We start from the raw sequence: 18,195 nt of genomic DNA on the forward strand, positions 1-18,195 counted from the left end.
GCTGGGAAGTCTCACCGCCTTGTGGTGGTTCAATGCACAAGCGGAACAATACGGTGCATTAAGCAGCAGCCTACTTTGATTTCACAGATGGTCAGAGATGTCCACTTCCGAAGGACTATCTTTCTTTTCGAATTGTTTCCTTTCATTAATAAAAAATATCTTTTTCTTAGTCTAAATTTTGTTGGTTGGCCAGCTTTGACATTCCACCGATGTCTTTTGAGCCCATCCATCAGCGCATTTTTTTGCTTCTCATGTAAAGGCCCTCTCCGTCTTATGGATTCTAGTTGCACCATGACCCTTATAGCTTTTATCATCCTTGTGAAACTATTAGTATCAGTTATATTGCCTTTTATAATGCCCGTCTCTCTTAGAACTTTCTCACATTCTTGCAACCATCTTAGCTTAGATTCCTTCAGTTTCTGAAAATTTTATATTTTGCTTGTGAGGCTGTTATTAGCAATGCGGTAAATGTTCTCATGGGGCAGTAATATTTTAACTGACATTGTCATTAGTTTCCTCGTGCCGTATACGTCTTTACTATATCTCAATCGAAACTCTCCGTCAGCAAATATATTACCTAAGATATTTTATGTAACTGTCTTTATCGGTGGAAGCACTGCGTCACTGAAGCATACACGCCTACAAACGTTCTGATCTTGTAACAGTACTGTAATAGTTTGTCTCCTATATTCAGCGTATTCTTCTTACAGACATTTTTCAGTCAACTGATACTTTCACTCTAGATTCCGGATCTGGATACCAATCACATCTTGTTCTAGCCCATTGTGTTGGATTACTTTACCCGAACACTTAGACTTGCTGACCCTTGCGATCTTCAAGTGATCAGTTATCAGCCATTCTGGTTCATCACTGAAATGTATTATGTACTTCATTTTCCAGTAGGAGTTTGTTCTACGTTCTTGTTGTTTCTTTAAGTTTTATATCCATCTGATGTCCGCCCCGACAACTGAGTGGTCAGCGTGACGGATTGCCGTCCTACGGGCCTGGGTTCGATTCCCGAGTGGGTCGGGGATTTTCTCTGCTCAGGGACTGCGTGTTGTGTTGTCTTCACCATCATTTCATCGCCATCCGGCGCGCAGGTCGCCCAGAGCGGCGTCGAATGTAATAAGACCGGCACGAAGGCTACTTTATTGTCTTTTAGGTTGCCTGTGATTAGTTCAGTTTCCGTGTAGCAAGGTGGCTAAAAGTTAGAGAAACATTGAACAGGAGGGGATATTGATAGTCTGTTGGCGTTTCACGACTGAGGAGCTTCATGAAATGTAACTTATTCAACCTACTGAAGTAATGAACCAGAATGTTGCTATTTTCAATAGTGTTCACGCTTAGCATTCCAATTTCATCTCTAAAGCACAAATGAGGAGGTCGTTACCATTTTAGAATCGACTAAAATGCGTGATAAAAACCCTTGATGTTGTTCTTACAGAAATCCCGATCGACCATTTCCGTGCGTTATTTCTCGTATGCTCGAAACACTCGGGCTACAACATCACTCGCTTTACAAAACATCAAAGATTTATTGTTCCTTGGTCTAATCTCAGTTTTTTCAGGGAACTCTTCTTCGAGGCGTCGAATTGCCACAGATTTCGTTCTACTCTCGGTGATTTTGTTTTGCAGCGGTCAGGATTGTGGCGCTAGCCGGCTGTGGAATCTCAGACGGAACGTCAGTCCAGTTTTTCTTGTATGAGTTTGTGTGGTCACATCATGCCTCTCAATTGTGTTTTTACGATCTGCAGCCTTCTTGAGAGGAATAAAATGCATGGAAGGGGATTGACCACAGTTAAGCATGACATCTCTCTGAACTTTGAAGTTCGTTATCTCCTTTCTTGCCATTCTAGGGGAATGAAAGTTGATCAATCAGTTTGTCTACATTACTTTACCCGGTGACCATCTAGTCTTCTGTTTCCTCGATTTACTTCTTTTTTTAGTTTCTTATGGTCAGTACTTCTTAGTCAGTCTAGGTGAAGACATTTGGTCGTAAACTCAATGAATGGAAATCCTGACGTCACTTCCATATAAGGGGCAAACCTTGTCACACAAACAACGACGTAGGGACTGAGTATCTCCCGGTGTAAAGAGAGTCCTTCTTCCAAGTGCCAACATCCTCCTTGGAGGACACTCTCTTGCCCTCGAAATGAGAAAACACTCCCAAATGTGGAGGAGCCTGACAAGGCCAATGGCATAGGACACCGAAGGGAAAAGGAAACCACTTTATTAAAGACCCGCGTAATATTCCTAGTCCCTCTGGACTGTGTTCTGAGGTACAGATGTTCCTGAGAAAAAATATTCCACAATAGGCTCACAATCCGATCTCCGGGTGGGCTCCGCACTGCAATCAAGTTAAAAGGAGCAAAGAGGAATCTTCTCTATCGAGTAATACTGTATGTAACGAGAAGACGGTAAACGAAAATTATAAAACTTGAAGGCAGAACTGGAGAGACTAGCTTAACTCGTTTAGGGTAGAGTGAGATTCAGTGGAAAGGAGAAGAAGAATTAGAATCAAGAGAATACCAGGTGATTTGCAATGTGTCGGAAAGGAAGGAAAATTGAATTGGAATTACATACAAGAACACACAGTTGTTTGAATTGGTGTCAGAGTGTTCCCAGTGAAGTGAAACAATAACCCTGTGGATACACTGATTATTCAAGTTGCTATGCCAACATCAGATACAAACGGAGAGAGCAGACAAAATACATGAGCAGATGGAGGAAGTCCACGAAGAAAATGGGGAAGGATAAGTAAGAACCGTGTTGGTAGACGACCAGTAAAGTGAAAAAAAGAAAAGAAGAAAAAGTAGTTGGAAACTAGGGACTGGAAGAGACCAGAGAAATGGGAGAAAACTTGATAACCTTCTGTGAACGATTTGACCTCTGAATTGCTAATACGACGTTTATGCACCATCAACGAAGACCGTACACCTGGAAAACTCCCATGATGTTGCTACATATCAAATAGAGAAACGGCAAGAAACGTGGGAGTGAGGGAGAACTAGATGCTTGTGGTTTTATTGTGCAAATTTCAAGTCATCAGTTATTAATAAAAGACCAAATACAAACGTTAAACATAATTGTAAGAGCGGCTTCACCTTGGCTGGTCACAGCAGTTTGATCTCAAAGTATACTTTATCACATGTGGCTATAAGACGATAAATTTTAACAGGGCTCCAAGTCGATATACACCTAAGTAAATGAGTATTCACCCTTACAACTGATAACCAAATATGTGTGGCTGTAATTTCTCATGTAAATTGTCTAGAAAACACAAATAAAAAATGGTTCAAATTGCTCTGAGCACTATCTGACTTAACATCTGAGGTCATCAGTCCCCTGGAACTTAGAACTACTTAAACCTAACTAACCTAAGGACATCACACACGTCCATGCCCTAGGCAGGATTCGAACCTGCGACCGTAGCGGTCACGCGGTTCCAGACTAAAGCGCCTAGAACTGCGCGGCCATATCGGCCGGCAAGAAAACACAACAAACGTCGAAGATACATACTAGTACGGCATATTGATTCACCAGAGATGATGACAAACTAAATGTAAATGATCAATATAAAAAGCAAGGCTGTTGTAACGAATATTTAAATTAACAGTTACTACAACTTCGCAACCAATGATACTTTCTGCTTGTGGATCATGAAAGGGATTTACAAACAATCACCAAATACTTTAAAATAAATATTCACTTACAAACTTTACGCACTAAAAACATACGTAACTCACGTATATCAGTTAGATTAACTTTAGCTGCGCGGGGTCTGAGTATCTCCCGGTATACGGAGACTTCTTCTGCCAAGTGCTAACAGCCTCCTTGCAGGGCACTCTCTTGCCTTCGACATGGGAAAGCACTCCTGAATGCGTATGAGCCCGACAAGGGCAAATGCATAGTATACCGAAGGCAGGCAATAAACTTTACAGAAGCAAGTGATGAAACATTCCAAGCAGACAAGAAATTCTTCAGAATAAATATTCAATACAAAACTCTGCAGAAAACGAACATCCACTACATGTACATCAAATAATTTAAGGTCCATCGAGGTCTCACTGGCGCACTGAACCGTGTAGAATCGAATGGTCCCCAACCCGAGGTCAATAACTTCACACACACACATCCTCAGCGCAATAAAATTTTAACTGTATTGGAATGACTGTCCTCTGCAACATGTAACACATATGAATACGGACGCAGGGAGACAAATAAATGACAAGCCAAGCTAGACACTAACCTCAACCAACACAGCAAACGAGAAAAGAAATTTCATATTCAGAGACAGACCAACCACATGTACAAAACCCCACACACTCAGATAACAAGAACGCTAGTTCAAGGACAGCTTGACACGTTAACACAACTCAATGAACGAGGCAAACATGACATCAAAGACACCAGAAAAAAACGCAATGCTGTACGATCCACAATGGACGGCAAAACAATATCTCTCACTACATGGTCGGCCTCTTATAGCAGCAGATGAGCACCAGGCTAATATGATTCTGTCACTGTAGCATCCACACCAACAGGTACGCGACAGGCGTAGCATGTACTCGCACATCGTACCCCACACACATGGATAGACAGTAGCGAGAAAATGGCAAGTCGACATCTTACACTCGTCGCTGGTGCGTCCCCAGCGTCTATCACAGCGTCGAGTTTGGCACATGGCACCGAGGTAATGACAGACAGCCTGTATTCAATACTGGTTACACAACAACATCTATACGGGCATGCCCACCACTGAGAAGTGGCAGACAAACAGACAGCCCACACTCGGCGGGCACGACACAGGGCTGCCCTCGTCGCTCACGGTCGCGGCACAGCTGCAGTACACAGGATGGTTGCTACCCAAAGCCCTCCAGCGGGCCGTGTGTTCGTAGGCCGACCTCAGACTGAGCGCCCGCACTAGCCAACGCTATTGCACTTCCGCCTTGGCCGCAGTAAACAAGCCTCACAGTACATTCGCGGCAAGGCTCTCTGATATCGGTACCGAGAGATATGCTGGCATAGCCCATGTAGACTTTGCTATAGTCAATCGTAGATTCAAAAACAGTATTAGGATGGCAAAACCCTTTCCAGGTGCAGATGCTGATGCAGCAGGTATAAGGACAAGGTGAAAGGACATAAAGAAAAGTCAGCAAATAAACAAATGAGACAGTGAGAAATTGAAAAATGAGAACTTTAAGAAAGAGTACAGTCACTATGTCGAATATAAACTGGACTATGTAAGGAGGATTGTAGAAGTAATTCAAGAGTGAAATATTGTTAAAAACATAGTGTTTTAAGGATTAGAGATAGAGACTGGAGAGGTGAAGAGAACAAGAATTAAGAAAGCGAATGAGAACAGGAGATGCAGAAGTGACAATGAAGAAGAAAGCACAAGGCAGTAAAGAAAACTGACCAATGAACTAAAGAAGTTAAATGACCAAGTTAGAGAGGATTGGATAAGAACACAATATAAGGAAATAGAAGAATTGAAAAAGAGAGGAAAATTGGAAGAAATGTACAAAACCACAATATACATAACAAGAAGAGTAGTAAAGAAATTAAGCAAAGAAGGAATGTTAAATAAACGTGGGAAGAAGATCGTATTTATAAAAGATGTCAATTTGGATGAGTTGTGTGGAGGAATTACATCGTGCACAGGGTGAGAACACCAGACTAGTTTTGGAAGGTGAAATGAGAATCGGAGAATGCAGTTCAGGAGCTGCGGGAGAAGAAAGCATCGGACTGTCACAGAATACCATCTGAAGTAATAGAAATCTTAGGTCCGAATTCAATAGCCAGATTGAGACAGTAAACAATTTACGACACAAGGCTCAAGATCTACTTAAGACCATCAAGTATCCTTACGTTAATAGTGCGACGCAAAATAATGCAAAGACTATAAGACAAATACTTTTGTCAGACATCTTACTAAGGCTGTAACGAGGGTTAGGCTAAAAAACTGTGATAGACCAGTTCGTGTTTAGAAAGGATAAAGAACAAGAGATGCTGTAGGTTGTTTCCACATGACTGGGGAAAAAGCGATGGAAACGAAGGTATATATTTGTTTTATAGACTGGAATAGAGCCTGCAACCAAGTCTATGAGCACTACTTCATCTGTGATACTGTGAAACAAATCTCTTGTAATGCATGTTTTGAGAGATAGTAGTACAGACTCAAGCAATAAGAAAAAAAGTCAAGTAGACATGGGCTCTAAAGTGCATACCTCAAGAGCTACACTGAAGCTCCAAAGAAACTGATATAGACAAGCGTATTCAAATACAGAGGTATGTAAACAAGGAGAATATGGCGCTGCGATCGGCAACGCCTACATAAAAGACAACAAGTGTCTGTTGCAGTTGTTATATCGGTTACTGCTGCTACAATAGCAGGTTATCAAGATTTCAGTGAGTCTGAACATGGTGTTATAGTCGGCTCACCAGCGAAGGGGCCACAGCGTCTCCGAGATAGAGATGAGTTGGAGATTTTCACGTAAGACCATTTAACGAGTGTACCACGAATATCAGGAATCGGGTAAAACATCAGATCTCCGACAATTCTGCGGCTCAAAAAAGATGCTGCAAGAACGGGACCAACGATGACTGAAGATAATAGTTCCTCGTGACAGAAGAGCGACCCTTCCACAAATTGGTGCAGATGTCAATGCTGGGCTGTCAACAAGTGTCAGCGTGCGACCCATTCAACAAAACATCATTGATAGGGGCTTTCGGAGCAGAAGGCCCACTCGTGTACCCTTGATGACTGCACGACACAAAGCTTTACGCCTCGCCTGGGCCTGTCAACACCGACATTGAACTGTTAATGACTGGAAACATGTTGCCTTGTCAGACGAGTCTCATTTCAAATGGTATCGAGTGGATGACCGTGTATGGGTATGGAGACAACCTCATAAGTCCATGGAACCCGCATTTCAGCAGGGGACTGTTCAACCAGATGGAGGCTCTGTAATGGTCTGCGGTTGGAGTGGTATGGGATCCCTGATATGTCTAGCTATGACTCAGACAGTAGACACGTACGTAAGCATACTGTCTGATCACCTGCATCCATCCGTGTCCATTGTGCATTCCGACAGACTTGGGCAATTCCAGCAGTACTCCACACATCCACAATTGCTATAGAGTGGTTCCGGAAACACTCTTCTGAGTTTGAGCACTTCCTCTGGCCACCAAACTCCCCGGACGTAAACATTGTTTAGCATAACTGGGAAGACTTGCTACGTGCTGTTCAGGAGAGATCTCCACTCCATCGTACTCTTTTTTTTTTTTTTGGTCAACAGTCTACTGACTGGTTTGATGCGGCCCGCCACGAATTCCTTTCCTTTGCTAGTCTCTTCATCTCAGAGTAGCACTTGCAACCTACGTTCTCAATTATTTGCCTGACGTATTCCAGTCCCTGTCTTCATCTACAGTTTTTGCCCTCTACAGCTCCCTCTAGTACCATGGAAGTCATTCCCTCATGTCTTAGCAGATGTCCTATCATCCTGTCTCTTCTCCTTATCAGTGTTCTCCACATATTCCTTTCCTCTCCGATTCTGCGTAGAACCTCCTCATTCCTTACCTTATCAGTCCACCTAATTTTCAACATTCGTCTATAGCACCACATCTCAAATGCTTCGATTCTCTTCTGTTCCGGTTTTCCCACAGTCCATGTTTCACTACCATACAATGCTGTACTCCAAACGTACATCCTCAGAAATTTCTTCCTCAAATTAAGGCCGGTATTTGATATTAGTAGACTTATCTTGGCCAGAAATGCCTTTTTTGCCATAGCGAGTCTGCTTTTGATGTCCTCCTTGCTCCGTCCGTCATTGGTTATTGTACTGCCTAGGTAGCAGAATTCCTTAACTTCATCGATTTCGCGACCATCAATCCTGATGTTAAGTTTCTCGTTGTTTTCATTTCTACTACTTCTCATTACCTTCGTCTTTCTCCGATTTACTCTCAAACCATACTGTGTACTCATTAGACTGTTCATTCCGTTCCGCAGATCATTTAATTCTTCTTCACTTTCACTCAGGATAGCAATGTCATCAGCGAATCGTATCATTGATATCCTTTCACCTTATATTTTAATTCCACTCCTGAACCTTTCTTTTATTTCCATCATTGCTTCCTCGATGCACAGATTGAAGAGTAGGGGCGAAAGGCTACAGCCTTGTCTTACTCCCTTCTTAATACGAGCACTTCGTTCTTGATCGTCCACTCTTATTATCCCCTCTTGGTTGTTGTACATATTCTATATGACCCGTCTCTCCCTATAGCTTACCCCTACTTTTTTCAGAATCTTGAACAGCTTGCACCATTTTATATTGTTGAACGCTTTTTCCAGGTCGACAAATCCTATTAACGTGTCTTGATTTTTCTTTAGCCTTGCTTCCATTATTAGCCGTAACGTCAGAATTGCCTCTCTCGTGCCTTTACTTTTCCTAAAGCCAAACTGATCGTCACCTAGCGCATTATAAATTTTCTTCTCCATTCTTCTGTATATTATTCTTGTAAGCAGCTTCGATGCATGAGCTGTTAAGCTGATTGTGCGATAATTCTAACACTTGTCAGCTCTTGCCGTCTTCGGAATTGTGTGGATGATGCTTTTCCGAAAGTCAGATGGTATGTCGCCAGACTCATATATTTTACACACCAACGTGAATAGTCGTTTTATTGCCACTTCCCCTAATGATTTTAGAAATTCTGATGGAATGTTATCTATCCTTTCTGCCTTATTTGATCGTAAGTCCTCCAAAGCTCTTTTAAATTCCGAGTCTAATACTGGATCCCCTATCTCTTCTAAATCGACTCCTGTTTCTTCTTCTATCACATCAGACAAATCTTCCCCCTCATAGAGGCTTTCAATGTATTCTTCCCACCTATCTGCTCTCTCCTCTGCATTTAACAGTGGAATTCCCGTTGCACTCTTAATGTTACCTCCGTTGCTTTTAATGTCACCAAAGGTTGTTTTGACTTCCTGTATGATGAGTCTGTCCTTCCGACAATCATATCTTTTTCGATGTCTTCACATTTTTACTGCACTTCCTATTTATTTCATTCCTCAGTGACTTTTATTTCTGTATTCCTGATTTTCCCGGAACATGTTTGTACTTCCTCCTTTCATCAATCAACTGAAGTATTTCTTCTGTTACCCATGGTTTCTTCGCAGCTACCTTCTTTATACCTATGTTTTCCTTCCCAACTTCTGTGATGGCCCTTTTTAGAGACGTCCATTCCTCTTCAACTGTGTTGCCTACTGCGCTATTCCTTATTGCTGTATCTATAGCGTTAGAGAACTTCAAACGTATCTCGTCATTCCTTAGAAGTTCCGTATACCACTTCTTAGCGTTTTGATTCTTCCTGACTAATGTCTTGAACTTCAGCCTACTCTTCATCACTACTATATTGTGATCTGAGTCTATATCTGCTCCTGGGTACGCCTTACAATCCAGTATCTGACTTCGGAATCTCTGTTTGACCATGATGTAACCTAATTGAAATCTTCCCGTATCTCCCGGCCTTTTCCAAGTATACCTCCTCCTCTTGTGATTCTTGAACAGGGTATTCGCTATTACTAGCTGAAACTTGTTACAGAACTCAATTAGTCTTTCTCCTCTTTAATTCCTTGTCCCAAGCCCATATTCTCCTGTAACCTTTTCTTCTACTCCTTCCCCTACAACTGCATTCCAGTCGCCCATGACTATTAGATTTTCGTCCGACTTTACATACTGCATTACCCTTTCAATATCCTCATACACTTTCTCTATCTGTTCATCTTCAGCTTGCGTCGTCGGCATGTATACCTGTCGGTGTTGGTCTGCTGTCGATTCTGATTAGAACAACCCGGTCACTGAACTGTTCACAGTAACACACCCTCTGCCCTACCTTCCTATTCATAACGAATCCTACACCTGTTATACCATTTTCTGCTGCTGTTTATATTACCCGATATCCATCTGACCAGAAATCCTTGTCTTCCTTCCACTTCACTTCACTGACCCCTACTATATCTAGATTGAGCCTTTGCATTTCCCTTTTCAGATTTTCTAGTTTCCCTACCACGTTCAAGCTTCTGACATTCCATGCCCCGACTCGTAGAACATTATCCTTTCGTTGATTATTCAGTCTTGTTCTCATTGTCACTTCTCCCTCGGCAGTCCCCTCCCGGAGATCCGAATGGGGGACTATTCCGGAATCTTTTGCCAATGGAGAGATCATCATGACACTTCTTCAACTACAGGCCACATGTCCTGTGGATACACGTTACGTGTCTTTAATGCAGTGGTTTCCATTGCCTTCTGCATCCTCATGTCGTAGATCATTGCTGATTCTTCCGCCTTTGGGGGCAATTTCCCACCCCTAGGACAAGAGAGTGCCCTGAACCTCTATCCGCTCCTCCGCCCTCTTTGACAAGGCCGTTGGCAGGAATGAGGCTGACTTCTTATGCCGGAAGTCATCGGCCGCCAATGCTGATTATCTATCAAAACCCGGGATCGAAGACGTTTTTGATTATGAATCAAAGACGCTACCCCTAGACCACGGGTACTCTTATGGTTTATAAATAGCCCTGCAGGTTTCATGGTGTCAGTTCCCTCCAGCGCTACTTCAGACATTAGTCGACTCGATGCCACGTCGTGTAGCGGTACTTTCGCGCACTCGCGGGGTCCCTACAGGATGTTAGGCAGGTGTACCAGTTTCTGTTACTCTTCAGTGTACAAGCCCTTGTTCAGCCTCGTTACTGTGAAACAGATCTCTTCAACTCAGCAAGTGCTCATAGCTCTTAAAGTACGTATTTTAGAGACCATGTTTACTAGACATTCCGTTCATATCCCTGAGCATTGATAATACCTCTTGGGATATTCTGTATAATGAGGAGAAGTCGGTCCCGAAAATCTCAGTTTATCGTAAGATGAACTTTGGTTTATAATTATGTTTACACCTTTTTCCCATAGAACTTTATCATTTAACAGCCTCTACAGTGACAGCTGTAGAATGCATCGTATCTCGAGCCCTTCTCGTCGAAGCCTTCCATAGCTTGTCTCACTCCAACTGTGCTGGATATAGTCCAAATATACACAACTTTTCATCTAATTCTCTAACCTAAATAAGCTACAGTGCTGATCTGTACCATAGAATGTGCGTCATTCTGCGCCCTTCATAATCAAGCTTTTATCTTCTTTCTACGATTAATACTACCAAAAACATAGTGTAGTAATCGAATCGCACTTCGTGATGTATACAAATTCTACAAAGAAAACTTTGGAGTTGTAATCCGTAATGGGCACGCAAGCTATTAGTCCTACAGACTTTTTCTGTTGACACTGGTGTGTGCACAATTATTCCATCATACATCGTTTGTCCGTTATTACTTTAATCAGACTCCTGATTTATAAATGTTTATTCTTGTGTATTGCAACTGCAGGATTCAAAGCTATTCCTCAGCTAGTTTCATTTTACCCTAGTGCATGCTGTTGTGTGCGTCTGTGTATTTAATCACTTTATTGTCTACCACTGATGAGGTCATTGAGTTAATTAGCAGTCTTTCGCTCTTGCTAGCTGATGAAATACCAGTAGGTGTGTGGCACAGCTGTTTACGACATCTTCTATCTTGTCATAAGCTATTCTTAGACATTTGTATGGCAGTTATCGATCTTCTCAGATTCACCAGATTTACTGAACTTTATCATACCGTCTAAAATATAAAGGTACCGGGGAGACCTTACTGACTAAATTCTCTGTTCCTTAATATACGTGGATGTTGTCATTTGTGTTGGTTCTAGCAGTTTTCTTTCATTTCAACATGTATTTGTGGCGAAATTTCACCACCTTTAGCCGCTCAGACAAGTGGGCCTTTTATCGATGTGTAATGTGGCAGCTGGTTTTCCCAGTAAGAAACCTGTAAGATGGCTGACTTTCCCGGGCTCAGGCGTTCGGCAGATACGTTATACGAGCGATATTCGGAAAGTAACGTTCGATCGGACGCGAAACGGAAACCACAGTGAAATGAAGCTTTGCACAGATGCTTTGGGCAGTGTGTCTAGTGTGCCCGCCGATCGCGTCACGTCGCTCCCTCGGATTTTCATCTCTGCTCACGTGAGCCGCTGACTATCAAGACAACATTCTGACACAGACAACAAGCTGTAAATCAGCGTAGAGATTTGGCAGAAGGCACAGGGTGTGACGGGGGTATTGGAGAGAGCGTACAATGTCACGACAAATGTATCAGTCGAAGCGGCGACTGTGTAGAGAAATAGCTGGAAGATGCAGCTAACCGTTGCAAATAAACGACGGCGCTATGTAGCTCCGGACGCGTTCACTATATTTTGTTCAAGAGTGCTTCACGAGTGGCATTTCGACAAGAGTACGTGAGGTCGTGGGGCAGATTTGTCTCAACCTAGACTGCCAACACGTAATCTTACAGTTCATTCAACTTACTCGAACTCGTGGAGTGCTCAGTGTACAGAAGCGGAAATGGCATCAGCGTCTACTCGAGTAGTTGCACGCATGTTTTTAATTTGGATTTATTTACAACAGCAATTTTTTTAAGACCATACACGGACAGTTCACAGAAATGCGTTTCCTGGTGATACCAGATTTTGAACTTGAGGGGAAATGGTTCAAATGGCTCTGAGCACTATGGGACTTAACATCCGAGGTCATCAGTCCTCTAGAACTTAGAACTACTTAAACCTAACTAACCTAATGACATCACACACATCCATGCCCGAGGCAGTATTCGAACCTGCGACAGTAGCAGTTCCGGACTGAAGCGCCTAGAACCACTCGGCCACCGCGGCCGGCGAACTTGAGGGAAACTTTTTAGTTATTGGATTTAGGTGAATACAATATGGCTCTGAGCACTATGGGACTTAACTACTCTGGTCATCAGTCCCCTAGACTTACAACTACTTAAAAAACAGGTGTGAAAATCAAGTTGTTTGGCAATACCTTAAAAATATAGTTAGCGATGCAATTCAAACAGTTTACATAAAACTTAGTAAAATGGCTCTGAGCACTATGGGACTCAACTGCTGTGGTCATTAGTCCCCTAGAACTTAGAACTACTTAAACCTAACTAACCTAACGACATCACACACATCCATGCCCGAGGCAGTATTCGAACCTGCGACCGTAGCAGTTCCGGACTGAAGCACCTAGAACCACTCGGTCACCGCGGCCGCCGAACTTGAGGGAAACTTTTTAGTTATTGGATTTAGGTGAATACAGTGTGGCTCTGAGCACTATGGGACTTAACTACCCTGGCCATCAGTCCCCTAGAACTTAGAACTACTTAAACCTAACTAACCTAAGGACATCACACACATCCATGGCCGAGGCAGGATTCGAACCTGCGACCGTAGCAGTCGCGCGGTTCCGGACTGCGCGCCTAGAACCGCTAGACCACCGCGGCCGGCGGTGAATACAGTACCTGAACGAAATATTATAGAATAAATGTTACTCTCAATTGCGCCAAAGAGGATTTGTAACACGAGATAATTTGAGTTAAATGTTACCCACCCCTTCGCCCATCAACAGCTTATCGGTCGTCCCTTCGATTTCAATACGTGAAAGAGGACGTTACTTTTACAATTGCCCTATTATTACGTGTTATTATCAGTCTCATTATTTGTAACATAGTAAAACAAGCAATTTTACTCATATTTATCGATCTGAGAAAATATAAATAAGCCTAACAGCAACCGAGGGGGGGGGGGGGGGGGGGGGGGGGGAAGGATAGCAATATAGAATGGTATTTCAGCAGTTATACTGAAAACACAAAGATTTCATATCCTTCTTTGTATACTTTCAGCATACCCTGGCAGTTCTATTTTATACGGGCTCGGGCACTTAACCAGTATTCTAGCAGGGATCACAGGAGTTACTTGTAAGGATCTTCTTTATAGACGGGTTGCATTTTTCTAGTGCGCTATCAGAAAACCTAAGTCTGCCCGCCTCTTTATCAACCACTGTGCCTGTATCATCGTTCAATTTCACGGTGCTACGAATTGTTACACCCAGGAATTAATATGATTTGACCGAGGTCACTTGAGACTCACTGATATTATACCCAAAGGATTAGACACTTTTTTGGTTCTATGAACGACGCAGTTTTATATTTAATAACATTTAAGCTAAGTTGCCAATCCTTGCACTGCTATGAAATCTAATTAAAACTTAACTGAATGTACGCTGCATAACGTTAACACGCTTTTTTTTGTTTTTTTAGCTTCCCAACAAATGAGGCATGATAACCTGTAATCAAGAATGAACTATCTTTTCTTTGATAGAATGAACACTAAGCAACTTCACTGCATTTCACTAAATTAATGAACCTTCAGTAACACAAATCAGTAATTTTCAAATACGGTAACCGTAGTCACAACACAATTTGATAGGTATTATCAGCTAATGTGCCAAACGAACGACGCTTGTGCCCTGTAGTGTTTGACAGGTATTCTTTGGCAAGTGCCTAAAAAGTCTGTAATTGGCCAAGAATTTTACAACGCTCTGCTGTTACACAATATGGCGTACATATCTCACCATTCTGTTTAGTCGTTTGCCATTGTTGTTCTTGTGATGTCAAAATTTCTTGGCCTTAAGTACAACACATTAATTACTATGACAAAACAGTGGTATAAATACACTCCTGGAAATTGAAATAAGAACACCGTGAATTCATTGTCCCAGGAAGGGGAAACTTTATTGACACATTCCTGATGTCAGATACATCACATGATCACACTGACAGAACCACAGGCACATAGACACAGGCAACAGAGCATGCACAATGTCGGCACTAGTACAGTGTATATCCACCTTTCGCAGCAACGCAGGCTGCTATTCTCCCATGGAGACGATCGTAGAGATGCTGGATGTAGTCCTGTGGAACAGCTTGCCATGCCATTTCCACCTGGCGCCTCAGTTGGACCAGCGTTCGTGCTGGACGTGCAGACCGCGTGAGACGACGCTTCATCCAGTCCCAAACATGCTCAATGGGGGACAGATCTGGAGATCTTGCTGGCCAGGGTAGTTGACTTACACCTTCTAGAGCACGTTGGGTGGCACGGGATACATGCGGTCGTGCATTGTCCTGTTGGAACAGCAAGTTCCATTGCCGGTCTAGGAATGGTAGAACGATGGGTTCGATGACGGTTTGGATGTACCGTGCACTATTCAGTGTCCCCCCGACGATCACCAGAGGTGTACGGCCAGTGTAGGAGATCGCTCCCCACACCATGATGCCGGGAGTTGGCCCTGTGTGCCTCGGTCGTATGCAGTCCTGATTGTGGCGCTCACCTGCACGGCGCCAAACACGCATACGACCATCATTGGCACCAAGGCAGAAGCGACTCTCATCGCTGAAGACGACACGTCTCCATTCGTCCCTCCATTCACGCCTGTCGCGACACCACTGGAGGCGGGCTGCACGATGTTGGGGCGTGAGCGGAAGACGGCCTAACGGTGTGCGGGACCGTAGCCCAGCTTCATGGAGACGGTTGCGAATGGTCCTCGCCGATACCCCAGGAGCAACAGTGTCCCTAATTTGCTGGGAAGTGGCGGTGCGGTCCCCTAAAGCACTGCGTAGTATCATACGGTCGACGGGCACGTGCACCTTCCGCCGACCACTGGCGACAACATCGATGTACTGTGGAGACCTCACGCCCCACGTGTTGAGCAATTCGGCGGTACGTCCACCCGGCCTCCCGCATGCTATACGCCCTCGCTCAAAGTCCGTCAACTGCACATACGGTTCACGTCCACGCTGTCGCGGCATGCTACCAGTGTTAAAAGACTGCGATGGAGCTCCGTATGCCACGGCAAACTGGCTGACAATGACGGTGGCGGTGCACAAATGCTACGCAGCTAGCGCCATTCGACGGCCAACACCGCGGTTCCTGGTGTGTCCGCTGTGCCGTGCGTGTGATCATTGCTTGTACTGCCCTCTCGCAGTGTCCGGAGCAAGTATGGTGGGTCTGACACACCGGTGTCAATGTGTTCTTTTTTCCATTTCCAGGAGTGTATATTGCAACGCACTTATCGACGTCGAACCACTTCTGTTTCCAAGTACTCGTACCAATGTTTGCCAGTTGATTCTCTATTGTGGTCGGTAAAAACTAGAACACGGAAATGCTGCGTACAGCAAATACTTTTGAGAGTGGAATAGTTTCATTAGTAATAGCTGTATAAAACGAAATGCTTAAAATAATTCCGTTAACTAGCAGTGAAAAGACTTCAGTCATATAGCCTTTAGAATATTTTTCAAGAAAGCTTTTCACGTACTAGTTCAGAGTAATTCGCATCATTAAAGATTAGTTAGGTGAAGACACGTAAATAGTACCGTACGTGATCTTTAGTAGGTTCATAAAGTGAATTCATTCTTTGAAGCTACGAAATACTATTGTATTACTGTTCGTCGCGGACCTCCTGTCTTAACACTATTTACTAGTATTCTCTTGAACAGAGACTTTGATTTAATGCATTTCCAAATTTGAATTTCAGCTCGGGATGGAGTCCATGTTTGATCCAGCCAAAGCGAACTTCTCTGGAATTGTTGATGAGAAATTTGTAGTAAGCAAGGTCCTGCACAAAGCGTTCATAGAAGTCAACGAGAATGGCACCGAAGCGGCAGCCGCAACAGGTGGGTGATTTCAAAACTTAATATTCACCAATTACGAGGACTGGTAAACTACACTTCCATGTGGAAAACCTGCAGTTACTTTTACAATTGTCAATAACTCTCCGTCTAATATAACACGCTGTGCAAAAGCGTTGTATCTTTAGAATAATTCGCCTTAATTTCTTCATTTTCATTCTGTTTTTATAATTTTATACCTTCTCTGCGTACTTTGTGTCATATTTGCCTTAGAATAACCTCAAACAGTAATTAGGCGCTGTAGTTAACATAAATTGTATGTATTTTCCTAACATTCAAGCCTGCCACTCAGAAACACTGCCGTTGTTTCGTAAAATTCTTTTGCTTCGTGAGTAATTCGGATTGAACCATATGTGTGCTGATTTGTGTGTCTGATTTGTTGCTTAGTCATTTCTTTCTTTCTGGTATCATCTTCATATTTAAATATTATTGTTCAATGGACAGACTTTTTACGTAGATTGCAGTTCATACTACTTCCTCCTTCCAAAATATTAGTCTTAGTTCTGTTTAATGAGACGCAAATGTCTCAATCCTTCTGCGATTATCGACAGAATTCGCTTGTAAATTAATTTGATTCTGATGTTTGTTGACACTGTCAGTGTAAGAAACGAGCGATCAGTCGTATTTCTTCTTTCATATTAAGGATAAATTATCCTCGGAGACACGATCGCAAACAAACTATTATGATTAATTGTTTCAGCTACACACCAGCCATCATCAGATGATACACAATTCTTGATTACTTTTGGATTTGATTACTGTGAGGGTATTGGTTATTCCACTAAGACAACACACAGAATAGCAAGTACACACACAAACACACACACAAAGAATAACGCTTCACACATTTTTTAAAGAAAAAAGCGCTCTCACAAGAACTGACACATTCGCACACAACATAACACACCAACAGACACATACACATACACACACAAATAAAGCAAATGAAAATATCAAACCACTTGCACAACACAAAGGACGAAAAATAAACACCCAGCGACAGTTGGCAACACAACAAAGTGCAAACACACACATATTGAACTCACAATGAAAAGTGAACGTGAAGTGTTGTTATAAACGTAGGTGAAGAAACGCCGGAAATGGGCCATCTGGAGTATGGGGACCGCATGAACACATTTTCAGCTCTACACACATGGAATAGCAACGCTGGAAATCGTAACACCAAAAGACAATTTAACTTCACAAAACTTGTGCTATAGAAGTTGCTTCTAATCTTTGAAACAAGATAAAAACATGAAAAATGTAGCTTTGGAACTACTATATAATATATATAGAAGCATGTGAACAGACCACTGAAAATGATTCATAAATAAAGAAGCGGAGCGGATACGACATAAACAAACAACTTTTTCATTTTGTTGCAAGATGAAACATACCTTCACGAAAGTGACGGTGTTTGCAGAGAGTTTGATGATTTGCAGAAACTAGGAGGAGGTAGTGAAGGGGCAGTTGGACGTATGGCAAGGAACAGGACAAGGATATCGGATGAAATTTAGAATAAGTAAGAGTGA

General features: G+C 42.8%; 1 protein-coding gene across 9 annotated transcripts in view; it reads left to right on the forward strand.

Moving 5' to 3' along the window:
• Positions 1-18,195, forward strand: part of LOC126335463 (serpin B8-like) — a 119,630-nt gene that overhangs the window by 61,872 nt on the left and 39,563 nt on the right. For all 9 annotated transcript variants that reach the window (XM_049998773.1, XM_049998769.1, XM_049998766.1 and 6 more), the window contains exon 7: positions 16,510-16,648. In XM_049998773.1, coding sequence (XP_049854730.1) covers positions 16,510-16,648 — 139 coding nt within the window. The remainder of the gene's footprint in view (positions 1-16,509; positions 16,649-18,195) is intronic.

Source organism: Schistocerca gregaria, chromosome 2 (genome assembly GCF_023897955.1).
Source record: "Schistocerca gregaria isolate iqSchGreg1 chromosome 2, iqSchGreg1.2, whole genome shotgun sequence".
In the NCBI taxonomy this organism is placed as follows: Eukaryota; Metazoa; Arthropoda; class Insecta; order Orthoptera; family Acrididae; genus Schistocerca; species Schistocerca gregaria.